The 14,189-nt window shown below is 35.4% G+C and overlaps 1 protein-coding gene across 1 annotated transcript in view; it reads right to left on the bottom strand.

Annotated features, from left to right (window-relative positions):
* Nucleotides 1–14,189, bottom strand: part of Diaph3 (diaphanous related formin 3) — a 449,862-nt gene that overhangs the window by 291,198 nt on the left and 144,475 nt on the right. Inside the window, exons 10-14 of the mRNA XM_038310273.1 lie at nucleotides 9,653–9,763; nucleotides 9,257–9,375; nucleotides 8,423–8,539; nucleotides 5,272–5,390; nucleotides 3,166–3,230 (exon numbers count right to left, since the gene is read on the bottom strand). Coding sequence (XP_038166201.1) covers nucleotides 3,166–3,230; nucleotides 5,272–5,390; nucleotides 8,423–8,539; nucleotides 9,257–9,375; nucleotides 9,653–9,763 — 531 coding nt within the window. The remainder of the gene's footprint in view (nucleotides 1–3,165; nucleotides 3,231–5,271; nucleotides 5,391–8,422; nucleotides 8,540–9,256; nucleotides 9,376–9,652; nucleotides 9,764–14,189) is intronic.

Genomic DNA, 14,189 nt, shown 5'->3' with positions numbered 1-14,189 from the left:
CTGTACATTGATTCCTCACAACTATTTCATTAGTTCTTTCCTCATTAACCAGAGCTAAATGAAAACTCTTTTGTAGGCTTACACACCAAATGAGATTTGTCTAACACATAAATCTTCACACTGCCATATAAATATAATATCATGTAATGTTTCTCATCTTAATGGCACTCTATTTGTAAGCTAACAAAAGTGAAAATCTTTCTACCTTATCTCTTTTTATTTCCTTAAATTTAAAATAAACTCAGTAAATATTTATTAAATGAAGTGACGAGCCAACTTCTGGAAAATTTTTCTTTAGACATTGAATGTCTACATATATCATTGATTAAATATTTCAGCATCCAAAAATCCTTTCTCATTTTTACATTAAAGTTCACAACTTAAATGCAGAAAAAAAGAAACAAACAACTTCCTAAATAAAATTAACAATAAAGAGGGTTTCTGACAATGGAAAATGGGCTATCAAAATACAAAGGGAAAGAATTTACTTAGGAGATAACAAAAAAAATCAAGAAGGTTATAATTTATATAGTCTATGAAACTTATTAAACTGACTTGGTTAAAGAGACAAATGCCATATTTTAGCACTTGTGAAATATCTCCAATCAAATCACAGTAGCCTTGGGAATAAACTAGTGTCTGTTAAAGTATACCTTAGGAAAACTGGTATGACAGTGTTCTTCCCCCTGCCGCCCTCCAAAAATTTGCTGGAGCGATACTACACTTACAAAATTACACGCAAAAATGTCAAGAACACAGTTAAAGTTGAGATTCTACTTAATTTTATTCCCTGGTGTAAATGTATTAGTGCCTCTATAGAAGAAGGTTGATAATTCAATATATTGTATATACTTTCTGACATTTCAGCTCTTCATTTTTCAAATTGATACACCTAAATAAAAAATGTACTTGTAGAAACTATGATAGCTTCCTGCCTAAAGCAAGGTATTTACATGCATCCTTACAAAGCTATCTGAGCAGTTTCTGCTGATATATACAAGATGATATGACACTAGAAATTTTTATGAGGCAAAAGCATTTTCTGAATATATGCAATACAAACAACTTATAGCTTTATAAAAGCAGATAACCTTGAGAAAGGTCTTTTATGTATATTGAAAGCTTACTATTTAAAAATCTTTTGAGTATTTTTTTATTTAACTTGACTCATTGACCCTACACATCAACAAAACATTAACTGTTCTTAATCTATCAGTATCTCATACTTAAAAACAGTTCTATATAAATGAAAAGTTACTGTGGGACAATGGTTTTAAACCCTGTAAGGTTTGTTATTTGTACTGGTTTAATAAAACACTGATTGGCTAGTAGCCAGGCAGGAACCAGAAAAGGAGGATTCGAGGAAGAGTAAAAGCTCAGTTTGCAGTCGTCACCCAGATACAGAGGAAGCAAAATGAGAATGCCTCATTGATAAAAGATACCAAGCCATGTGGCTAATACAGACAAGAATTAAAGGTTAACGTAAGTTATAAGAGTTAATAAGAAGCCTGTGCTAATAGGCAAACCAGTTTTTAATTAATGTAAGCCTCTGCATGGTTCTTCGGGACTGAATAGCTATGAAACCAGGCAGGACAGAAATCTCTGTTAACAAAAAGTGAAGATACTATCTAAGCTTAAAACACAAATTTGGCTGAGAGAAGGGTCACACTATATCTAACAGCTATTAACCATTTTCTAACCATCTGGGCAGTTTAAATAATCTAACCATTTCTTTCCTGCATCAGAGTGACTCTTCCTGGCAATGTCAACATCATATTCACAGCTCTAACACTATTATGCTGGCTGGCTTTTGTCAACTCGATACAAACCATAGTTACCAACAAAGAGAGAACCTCAACTTAGGAACAGTATACATCAAATTGCCCTGTGGGCATTTCCAAGGTCATTTTCTTGATTGATGGTTCATATGGGAGGACCCAGCCCACTATGGGCAGTGCCTCTCCTATAGAGGCACCCCAGGATTTTATAAGAAAGCAGGCTGAGTAAGCCATGGGAAGCAGGCCAGTAAAGAGTATCCCTTCATGGTCTCTGCTACAGCTCCTGCAAGCAGCTAATGGTCTAGATTGTATAAGCTTTCAGGAAGTGGCTGGTTGATTCCAACCTTAGGTATCAAACAACTTCACAGACAGAAAATTTGAGAGAAGTTCTTCGAACCTTACGAAAACTCATTTTATGTTCAATCAAGTATACAGAAAAGTAGAAATCTCTCCAGGGGCACTTAGGTCCTATTACAAACAGTGTACACTTCATGAGATGGTACCCAACATAAAGGTTCAATAAGTGAATAAATATGTGTCTTGATTGTATGTGGCTGTTATTAGCTCCAAGAATTCAAGTTTGAATGACTACTTCAAATGTCAAGAATCTAAACAAGAAAACATCTAATATAGAAATTCTAGGCCAGAAAGAAAATGGCCAAAACACTGCATCAAAAAAAAAAAAAAAACAAAAAAAAAACAAAAAACAAAGCCAAAACAAAATGACTTTAGTCAGAAAAATTGGTAGGTTGACAACAAATAAGGCTGGTAATAGCCAATAGTTTCTTCTTTTATAAAATAAGGGGGAAAAATTGAAATAGGGTCTTTCTCTATGTATCCCTTGCTGTCCTGGAACTCACTATGTAAACCAGAATATTCTCAAACTCCAAGATCTGCCTGCCTCTGACCCCCAAGTGCAAGGAACAAAGTTATGAGTTATAATACATGGCTACTTAAAATGCTCTAATTTTTTAAGATTATACTGTAATTACATTCTTTCCCCTTCCTTTCCTAACTCCATTATTTTATTTGCTCATTCCAGAAGTATTACTTGATTCTTTTATCAATAAAGAATCAAGAAATTGTTCATGATGGAGAGAGTGAAGCAAGGAAATAAAAGTCACAAGTTTACTCTGGAAGAATAGTTAATGTATCATAGAAGCATGTTTAAACACAGGATGCCATGGCATCTGCGATGATAATATTTAACAGAAGAAAAGAACATGGAGAGTACTCCCAAGAGCAAAGTGGCTTAGATAGTACTCCATGGAGCAAGGTCTTGTCACACAGGCCTGAAGGAGATGAGGACAGAGGAGTTCCAAGTACTCTGAAAATGCAACACCCAGTAGCAGCTCCCATAGGCCTACAGAGGAAATTGGTTACTTACTTTCTTGCAATGCTCTGATGCTTTCTCTTCATACTCTTCTAGTTTTGCCTGATCTATGCAAGCATCTAAAATTATAGTAAAAAAAATAAATTGAAGTTATGCAAAATAAATTATTATATACATCTGTTTGTGGAATATTAGATATGACATATTATTCAAATTTATTGACCATAATGTACCTCATGAGATTTTTAATAAAACCAATATGTAAACAAATTTAAGAAAAAAATCATATAATAAGAAAAACAGTAAAACAAAATATCAGTTTCATTTTCTAAATGTAACTTATAATCTTGTTCAATTGCATTATTCTGCTAATTATTTTTTTAAAATACTACATCATGGCTTGGAAATTTATGGCATTTTACGTCATTTTCCATTATTAAAGATTAAAACAATTACAACCCATTCAACTCTAAATTCTTGCCATTAAAGTGAGAAAATTGGCTACCTATACAACTCTAAATATGCACCTTTCAGGTTTCTGATAACTACAGTATCCTTTTATTCTCACTATAAAATTCCTGCTGCCTCTCAGGAATTTTAACTTTTAATCTACAAAGAAAACAAAAGTTTTGTTTCTAAACGCCACTGTCTCGAGTTCCTTACTTCTAGAAAACATTCCACCCACCTTGCAAAAGCCTCAGTTAGAAAGAGGTGGTGTGTTTTCATAGCCTTTTCAGATCACTGATTATCTTTTATTGAGGTTATACCAAAATTGAGTAAGTGCTGATACTTAAGTAGATAAATGTGGAATAACGTAAGTGAAGCTTTGGAACTTTGAGAACTTTCTCTGAGGATGTACTGTGAGTAGGGATCTTTGTTGCCTGTGCTAAGTATGTATCAGTCAGCACTGGACATTAAAAAAACTTTAGTTTGCTGAGCCTTGCACATCTTCAAAATCTTGGCATATCTCTGTACACAATACTAAAAGAATCACAGAGGTTAGTATCTCCACTGATCTTGACAGAAACATTTAGTATTCAGAAGTTGTCAAGCTAACAGGTAAACACAAGCATTCAAAATTCAAATTCTGACTGAAAAGTTCTAAATATCTATTTGCTAGAATTTCTGAAAGTCATTTTCTCTGACATGTATCTTTCAATGGAACTAGAAGAATGACTCTGGAGTTCTGAGCACTTGCAGAAGACTCAGATTGGGATATGCGTGAGTATGGGAGTGAGTGTGGCTCAGACAGGCTCTTGTAACTAAAGTTCCAAGAGCTCCATTGCCTCTTTCCTTCCTCTGCAAGCTCCAGGTGAGCATGAGATTCACAAATATGGACTTGGGCAAAACCTTTGCACACATGAAATAAAATTAAATTTAAAAATGTGGACAAGACACTTTACCACAGAGAAAGAGTGTTGGCATAGTGTGTAGGAGTGCTTGCTGTGCAAGTATGGAACGGAAGTTTGAATCCCAGAACACACATAAAATATTCCATACATGCCCATAACCCCAACATGGAGAATAGAGACAAAGGGGAGTACTGGGGCGTGGCTGCCAACCTAGCTACCAAATGAAAGCTGGAGATTCAGCAGAGACTCAACCTCCCTGCACTTACCCACATGCACACCAGTGCATAAACCACACAATCACTCAGAAACATAGACACTACACAAACGCAAAAATGCTTTTTAAAAAAACTGGAAAAAACAGATTTATTTATAATTCAAATGAAGCAAGTGTTCTCAATGTGCTTTGAAATGCACATATCTCATTGTGCAGCAGAACATTAAAAGGGCATTCATAGGAATATTTAATAAATACTAGGATGTCAAAAACTTATCGAATGTCTTGGTTCCACCTACCAAAAGGAAAGAATACAATGTCTGCCACCAGTATTGGGTACCAATATTGTGGTAACTGCGTCAACTGTTTTACAAACCACTGTTTGGAATCATCAGTTCTAGATACCAACACACAAAAAAATCAAGAAAAGCTTTGTATGTTGTAGTTATGAGACACAGCTTTGACCTTTAAGAATTCATGAAAGAATCAAAGGCCCTCAGAGGATCTCCAACCAAATGAAGGAAACCAATACCTTAAAGCCAAACCATGTGTCTAAACTCAATATAGTTCTACAGAAATAACAGAAATACTCACCTAGAAACTGACTCAAGTCCAAATCTAGTCTTTTTCTGTATGAGAAGTCTGGATCTATTCCATCTCTATGCAATACAATCTGTGACACACACTCGTCAATTAGTTTGAAGTACTGTTGTCTAAAACCAAAGAGCAAATAAACAGTCACTTCAAGAGTATAACTTTACATCAAACAAAAGACTTGATGGAAATCTGACTTCAAGTGAAATTTTTACTCAGTCTCATTTCAACAGGAGGTGTAGCATAGCATGGGAAACTCCTCTAATGAGGCCATGACATATTTTTAATGTAGCAGGAAATGTACTATTCATTGAGGATTTCAGACATTTAATTCATTTGCACTAAAAAAAAAAAGATAATATGAAGATTGAGATAGGTCCGTATAGCCTTTTTCAGAGTATACCAGAAATTCATAAATGCAAATCAAACCACCAACAAGCTTGTATAAAAATTTCTACTGGAGCTTCATATAACCATTTTGTGGAAATTCAAAATTGATATTCTAAATAATATTAGACAAAATTAATATATCTTATATGAAAGACTAAAACTTTAACATAACAATGTACAAAGGTCAAAGTTTAACTAAAAGTTTGAAAAAGGAATGTATTGTCAATACAGCTCATTCCATCTGCATTCCTGACAACTTAGTAACATCTAACTTAAGGCAATGTGAAGAAAATGCAATAGAAAAAAAGTTGTGGGTAAAGGCAATTCAAGCAGCAGGGTGGTTTATAATGAGGAACCCCACATCACTCATCACTTGTGAATTGATTTCCGTTCTCAGTGATTTATAGAGTTTTTGACTTTTCTTCTCCAAACCATATTCTTCAAATGTGATGGCCCTTCTAGCCATATCAGCTTTTCTCTCAATGAGCCATGCATGGGTACCACTATCTTTGTACAAGTTAACTTACGCTTAAGGCATTAATTATAATGGTGAATAAGACCAGTTCAGCTGAACATGAGGAAAGAACATTTAAAAATGCTAAAAATGGCCCTGAATTCATGGTGGCTCAAGCAGCATTTACTAGCCAGAGACTGACAGAGCCACGCACGTCATTACCAAAAAAAAAAAAAAAAAAAAAAAAATGGATAATCATACTTTATACAGAAGTCTCATTTGCCTTTTACATAAATTTAGAGTAGAAACACAACACAGTAATTAAAAGGGTACATTTAAATGCAATCAATTAGTAGGTTTATGTAGCATTTACCAATGCTTAACCATTAAGTCTCCTCTAAATGAAGTACCAGAAAACAGCACATTAAACAACAAAACAGCTCCTCACTCATGTTCTTCCAAGGTACAAATGAGGAGCAATAGGAGGGAGAACATGAGCAAGGAAGTCAGGACCATGAGGGGTGGGTCCATTCACCGAGACAATGGGACTGATCTAATGGAAGCTCACCAAGGCCAACTGGACTGGGACTGATGGAGCATGTGATCAAACCGGACTCTCTGAATATGGCTGATGTGGAGGGCTGACTGAGAAGCCAAGGACAATGGCACTGGGTTTTGATTCTACTGCATGTATTAGCTTTGTGGGAACCTAGTCTGTTTGGATCCTCACCTTCCTATACCTGGATGGATGGGGAGGAACTTGGACTTCCCAGAGGGCAGGGAACCCTGACTGCTCCTTGGACTGGAGAGGGAGGGGGAGGGGGAGTGGGGTAAAGAAAGGGAAATGGGAGGAGGAGGAGGTGAAAATTTGTAAAATTATATAATTTAATAAAAAAATTCAAAAATAAAACCCAACAAAACAGGTTGCTGGTAAAGTTTAGACTATTCACAGGAACCCCAGTGTCAACAACAGTTTGATGCGTGGAGAACAACCACAATGAATATGTGAAGTTTCATTTGCCCTTCTCTTCTGTGTTGTCTAGTAGAGCAAATGACCCTGCCTTAATCCCTCCACTATCACCCAGTGGTATTGCTACCTAAATAAGACTTTCCTGTAAATTTTATATGAATTTGGTACAGAAAGTCCAAGTCTCCCAACCATGTATGAATAAAATTTCTGCAAAACTAAAATGATAATAAATGACTTTATATTTTACAACCTCAGAAACTACTAATAAAAGTGGAAAGTGATATCAAGGCCATTTACTAAGTATACAATGTGTGTCAAGAATTTACCTCCCATGGATATCAATCATCCATGGCAAAAGAAGGTCTTTGATTTTCAAAAAAGAAATGGAAAAGTGGATGGGGATGAAATGAAAGGAGAGGATGAAGGAGAAATTAGACAGTCAGAATGATAAAACCAAAAAAATAAAAGAAATGAATAGAATATTTCTTGTGAGATAATAAACAAAAATTCAGTCTTATTCACATAACTATATATAAACTTTATAGTACAGTCACCTGGCTACTCATCATAACCACATTTGGGTAATCATGTTTACTTAGAATCACATTATGTTCTATGTGAGGTAAACAAAACAACTTGTCAAGCTCAGACAGCCAAGACATAATCAACTTTATAAAAAAAAAAACCTATCAATAGCATTCCTGGTGATTAAGAAATAACCACAAAAATATTATACATTATATAATAAGTAGTAAGCTGGCAATGGTTTTCACTTTTTTCTTTTATTTTTTGAGATTATAATTGTATCATTTATCCCTTACCCTCTGTCCAACATACCCCGTTTATTCTTTCAAATACATGACATATGCACATATTTCTAAATATAACCTGATCTATATGAATGTTACCCATATTGATCCCATGAATCAATAAAACATTCTCCTACATAAGGTTCAAGCATCACTATAGAAGAGGGGCAGAAAGACTCTAAGAGCCAGATAACAGGGAGTTTGCTATGAGATGTGTCTCCTAATAACATAAGAAGATACACTCAAAGTTTAAACAACATGGCTGCCTAAACTTGCTGAATAAGGACAATAAAAGACATGGCTTCAACTCTCATTCCAAAGAAAGGATACAACCAAGAAATTTCTGGAGTTAAAAAATTAACAGCAATGGCATTATATCCACATCTACCTAAATATATGACCAAAGAAAACAGTCTATAGACAATTATGAAAGAAATAAAAAAAACTTGCTTATCTCAAAAAAAAATTAGATGAATTTCACAACTAATAGTTTTATCAGTTAAACAACAGAACACAGCTTTTCCTTACCTTATAAAGTGGTCATTTCGAATGAGCAAAAGGTGCTGAAGAATAGAAACAAAATATCCCTCTGCTCTAGTGTTCTTAACTGTATCCCACACCATGTCATAAACATCAGCTGCTTCAGTGCACTGGTTAAGGACCACATGAATTTATTCAAACCCTACACCAAATAGCTAATAATACCCAGTATCTTCTGTATGCAGGTTTGGAAGACTGGTATGCAAACAACTGTCTAGAAACTGTTGTATTAAAAGAACTATCAAGGTACTGAATGTAGAGAATGCCAGGTATGACAATTTCACCTGAAACTTTTTTATCCCTCACAATCAACTATACCCACTGCAGAAGACAGTGGGAACAAAGCTAGCAACTGATGAGGAAAACATATTAAGTTCTAAGGATGCCCTGAACAACGGGTACAGATGTGGGGATAGTGTGCATCAATGAGAAGCCATAGTAAAAAATAGGATTCTAGCAGATCCACCAATTTACATGAGGTCTCCAAGGTAATGTATCTATCATGGAGAAGGGGCATTTAATGGGTTGAGGCTATCTCAAATCTGATACTACAAAGGAGAAAAACACCATACATAAAAAACAACAGTTTGTATATATATGTAACAATCTGGTCTAAGTTAATCATTTTACTAATTGAAGCATCGCTTTTCATATATATACTGACAAAAAAATTTTAGCTAATAAAATAGTGACACTATTTTAATACCTAAGGTTTTGATTTCATTTCATTTCACCTTAATGTTATATGGGATATGGTGCATGATTTTAGATGTAAAAGTAATTTTACATAATTTTTGACTAGGACTGAGAGCAAAAGGATATTCAAGTTCAGCTTTAATATCTTCAAGTCGATGAGAGAACTCAATGAAGTCTTCCTCTTTGTGCTCATCAAAAACTTTAAGTTGTATGTCCAGGCCATCATTCTTAACACATTTTAAGTTCTAAAGATATTAGATAAAAAATATGATGGGTTAGATTCTCAGTACGGGTGATCAAGAACCTGAACAATAAACCAACCATTCAAACGTGACCTGAAGAAATCAAATACTTAAAGTGTTAAATAATACTCAAACCTTATCATCTATATTTCAAAACTAGATTTTTATACTCAAGTCTTTTCACGCAGATGAATTATTCTTGAGAGTAATTTATCTAAATTTCCCCCACTCAAGTACACTTCTAATTTAAATATTAATGAGGACACTACAGGGCACTTACTGGCAATATCTCTTTCAATCCACAACGCATAAATTCATTTCTGATGTGAAGCCTGAAGTCCAAATCATCAGGAGATGTAACAAGGGCATTTATGAGCTGCATACAAGCTACCTACAACAGATCACACAGAAAGACTTATAGCCATTGCCAACATTTAAAACTATGAGCTTTATTCCAGTTATTAAATATTTTCTCACATAAGAAAGCCTAATAAGATAATTGGTAAGTAAAATATTACATGTATAGGCATATATAGTTTCTCTAAAATTATATATCACTTATTTGGAGAGTGATGTGAAGAAAACAAATTATCTCTTCACGAAAACTTCATGTATGGCTGAAGGTCTTGTCCAATACCATTCTATTACATATTATACAAACAGAAAATAACCAGAATGAAAATTATAAATATCTATTAGCATGTGAATAATAAAAAATAGAATAGCTCAATAGTTTTTCGATTTTATGGAAGAACCAAAATTCCCCAAAACCTCGAAATCAAACGGTCCTAAATGGAATTGTAAGTCTGCTGCAAAACATAATTAAAAAAAAAAATGCAACGGGCATTGTCTAAGTAAACACAAGAACTTAATTTGTCAAGCAATCATTCATACTTTTACAAAAATTCAAACTTACTGTATATGGTACTAACATAGAATAAATTATATAGCTTACTAAACACCATAACATGTTATAGAGATTGGGTAATCAATTTTTTCACTTCAAGTAAGTATGAATCCCTACTTTTAAATGTACCAGGCTTTTCTCTGTTTAGGTCACCAACCAGCGCCCATGACAGAGCAACTTAGTTTTGAATGCTTGGCCTGGCTTAGTTCCTTTTCTAGCTAATTCTTTTAACTCAACGTGTTTTCACCTGTTTCTCTTCATCTACACTTTGCCACAGGGCATATTATCATTTTCTATATATCTTACTTTCACTCCTTCTCTATGTCTGGCTGCCATATGTCTGGCTTCTTGCCCAAGGCATGTCTCTCAATCTCAACTCCTTCTCTTGTTCTTCTTTCTCCTCCTGAGGCTAGAGTTCTCCTATTTATTCTCTCTGCCTGTTAGCCCTGCCTATCCTTTCTCCTGCCTAAGTAATGGCTGGGCAGCTTTTCATTAGACCAATCAAGGGCCTTAGGCAGGCAAGATGAAACAGATATAGCATATCTTTACATAATTAAAAAAGCATCCTTAGATTGTTAAACTAATACAATATAAACAAAAGTAACACACCTTTACAGTTAAGGTAATATTCTGTAGCATAAACAAATGTAATACACCTTTGCCTAATTAAAATAATATTCTACAACATGTATATCCTTAATTTTTAATCCCTGGATTAAAGTCACCTTTTCATCATTACAAAGCCATATTTTAAAAAGGAAAAGCATTTCTCACTAGAAAAGCAATGTTTTTTGGGTTTTTTTTTTTTTTGGTTGGTGGTGACTGTGTTTTTCTTCTATGTATACATTTTACTCCAAGTCTAGCAAGAACTACTGAACTATTTACCAAAAAGAAGATATAAAACAAACAAAAATTCATTAATATACTATTTCTATGTATAAACATACAAAATTAGCTTTAGTACTATTGCTGTTGCCCTTAATTTACCTCCAAAAAGTGCTAAAGACATCATGTAGATCAGACAGGTCCCAGAGACCCCTGAGATAGAACTGGCCTGAATACCCCCTCCCAAAGGACTAGTTTTCATGATAATAGAAGCTTCCCAAGAAGGGAGGTAACCTACAGTCCCACCCAGCTGCAATTCCTGTGAATCACACGACTGACGTGCATGGCACTGCAGCCCATCTTACAGATGCAGTTGTGGCAGCTGATGGTGGTGGTAAGGAACAGTGTCTAACTGGAACTGTGAACTGCTCAACAAGATGGAGCCCATGCCTGGTGACAGTAAAGTCACAGCTATTAGAGGAGATCTACTAATTTACTAGAGCAAACTAATCTCTAAGGACAATCTAACGGTTAGCCCTTATACCTACAGGTAAGTGTAGACTTCACCCTTCATCAAGGAAAATTCTCTTTGCAAAAGATGGAGATGATTTCTTTGTAACAAATGGAGACAAATACAAAATAGTCACAACTAATCGGAATGCAGAGTTGGAGGGCCCAGCACCAAAAAAATATATCAATCAAATATTTCCATTCCTAAGGCCCAGGGAACACTGCAGAAGTGGGGACAGAGGATCAGGAAGTTTGCCCTGAGATCGTATTTCCTAGTAATATCAGGAGCTAAACTGTCACCAACAAGAGTGTGTGTCATAGTTGAGTCAGAAGAGGACAATACTAATGGACAATCCAAAGTGGGGAGTGAAAAGCTGACAAGGACTCAACCCTAAGGCAAAAGAGAAAAGCTCAGAGAAGGAGAGGTGCTCTTCTCCAGGGAAGACACACCGATTGTTTGTCCAGTACCAAACGGTCAGCCCCGGTAACATATATGCAAGTAACATTATACAGACCGAAGAGACTATATTCAGGAATATATATGTGCAGTGACAGTAAGTAAAAAAAAAAAAAAATAGGCCACGAATTTGAAAGAGAACAGAGAGTGGTACATGGAGAGTTTGAAAAGAAAAGGGATATATGTTATAATTATAATCTCAAGAATAAAAGAGAGAGCGAGAATGGAAAGAGTTTCTGGAGAAGTAAAGTATTCTTGTTTGTTGTTGATAATGTTATTTTCCTATGTTTACGTCCCATCCCAAGAATAGAAAGGACTATTGGACTACAGATCAATATGTTTAACCTCATGCTGTTGCCTAAATTGTCTTTTCTCCATCCTTAAGGCAAGGCTTATGTGAATTTAAAATACTGGTTTTGGATTAAGACACCAACAGGGTTCTCAGTTCCTGCTGGTTGAAATACATGGTAGTAACTCTTATATTTGATATTTAAACACTAAATCTGACCAGCAAGTCTCTACTGTCAAAACTTAACATTGTTTAGAAATGGGAAATATAGCGGGAAACAGAGATAAAAAGAAAAAGAAACACTTTTGAAAAACTAAAAAACATAAAACAGTCAACCTTTCTAGTACAGAGTCACTCAGCTGGAACCAGTCCATGTCAAAACGTCAAGTTTAAAAGGTTTTCTTTTCACTCCCTTGCCACTCCCTACATGGTTCCCACAACACTCTTCTTGTCAGCAATACCATGTAATTTTCAAAACTGAAAAAGAGGGGGAGGTAGAGAGAAGCTATCAGAGAAAGAGGATGTTTTCCTCTGATTTTTCTATACTTGTCTATATTCAAGGAAACTAAGTCAATCTCAGTCACTAAAGTTTTAAAAAAATAAAAACCAGTAGCAAAAGTAAACAAAATTAGTAGAAAATAATGTCAAAGCAGAACACTGATAAAACAGATAATGGTATGAAATAAAAGAACAGGAAGATAAGGAATGATGAAATTATTTCTGGAATGTATTCACAATGATAACTTTTCAGAAAAAGAAAGGAGAAAAAAAATTCCATTAAATCCATAAAAAAATTTCCCCAATTCTAATAATTTGACATAATCAGGGATTCCAACTATACTTCATTGATCTAAACCATCTGTAAATATAAAGCTACATGAAAGCACATGGATCTGTGTTATAAAGAATCAAATCTATAACCAAAGGAAAAGACCAAAGAGCTCCGGGAAATCTGAGCTAGTGCCCACACAAAGACTCTGAACTGGAACACCATGTAATTACATAGTAGGTTACCTGGTAACAAGTGGGTACTGGTCCAGAATCTATACTGTATTGCTTTGAATGAGAATGGCCCTCATAGAGTCATATTCTGGAATACTGATCCCCAATTGATAGAACTACTTGGGAAAGACTATGAGGTATGGCTTTGTTGGAGAAAGTATGGCCTTGTGAGGGAAGATGTATCACTGAATGTGGGCTTTTGGGTTTGACAAGTCTCCCTCTCTCTCACCCTCCTGCCTACAGATGAGGATGTCAAGTTCTCAACCACTGAGTCAATGCCTTGTCAGCTTGTATCATACTCCCTGTCATGATGGTCATAAACAACCTCCTGAAACGGTAAGCAAACCCCCAATGAATTTTTTTTTCTAACGTTGCTTTGGACATGATATATCCACCGGACACTGTTCTGGGTGATAGATTTAGTTGTGCCAAGTAAAAGGGTGGGGCTTGTTCATGCACTACTGTATTATTCAGGGTTGGTGTTGCTGTGATGAAATACCATCATCAAAAGCAAATTGGAGAAAGAAAGGATTTACTTAGCTTTCATATCTGGACTCCCAGTCCATTGAGGGAAGCCTAAACAGAACTCAAACTGGGCAGGAACCTGCAGGCAGCAAATGATGCAGAGGCCACAGAGGAGTGCTATGTACTGGCTTGCTTAGCTTGTTCGCTTGTAAAACCCAGGACCATCAGCCTAAGAGTGGCACCACCCTCAAAGGACTGGGCCCTCTTCTATCAAATATTAATTTAAAACTGCCCAGTAGGCCTGTCTACAGACTGAACTTATAGAACCCTTTTCTCAATTGAGGTTCCCACTTTACAGATCA

Source organism: Arvicola amphibius, chromosome 13, assembly GCF_903992535.2.
Source record: "Arvicola amphibius chromosome 13, mArvAmp1.2, whole genome shotgun sequence".
In the NCBI taxonomy this organism is placed as follows: Eukaryota; Metazoa; Chordata; class Mammalia; order Rodentia; family Cricetidae; genus Arvicola; species Arvicola amphibius.
The sequence above is the reverse complement of the archived record's forward strand: the minus strand, read 5'-3'. Positions and strand labels throughout refer to the sequence as shown.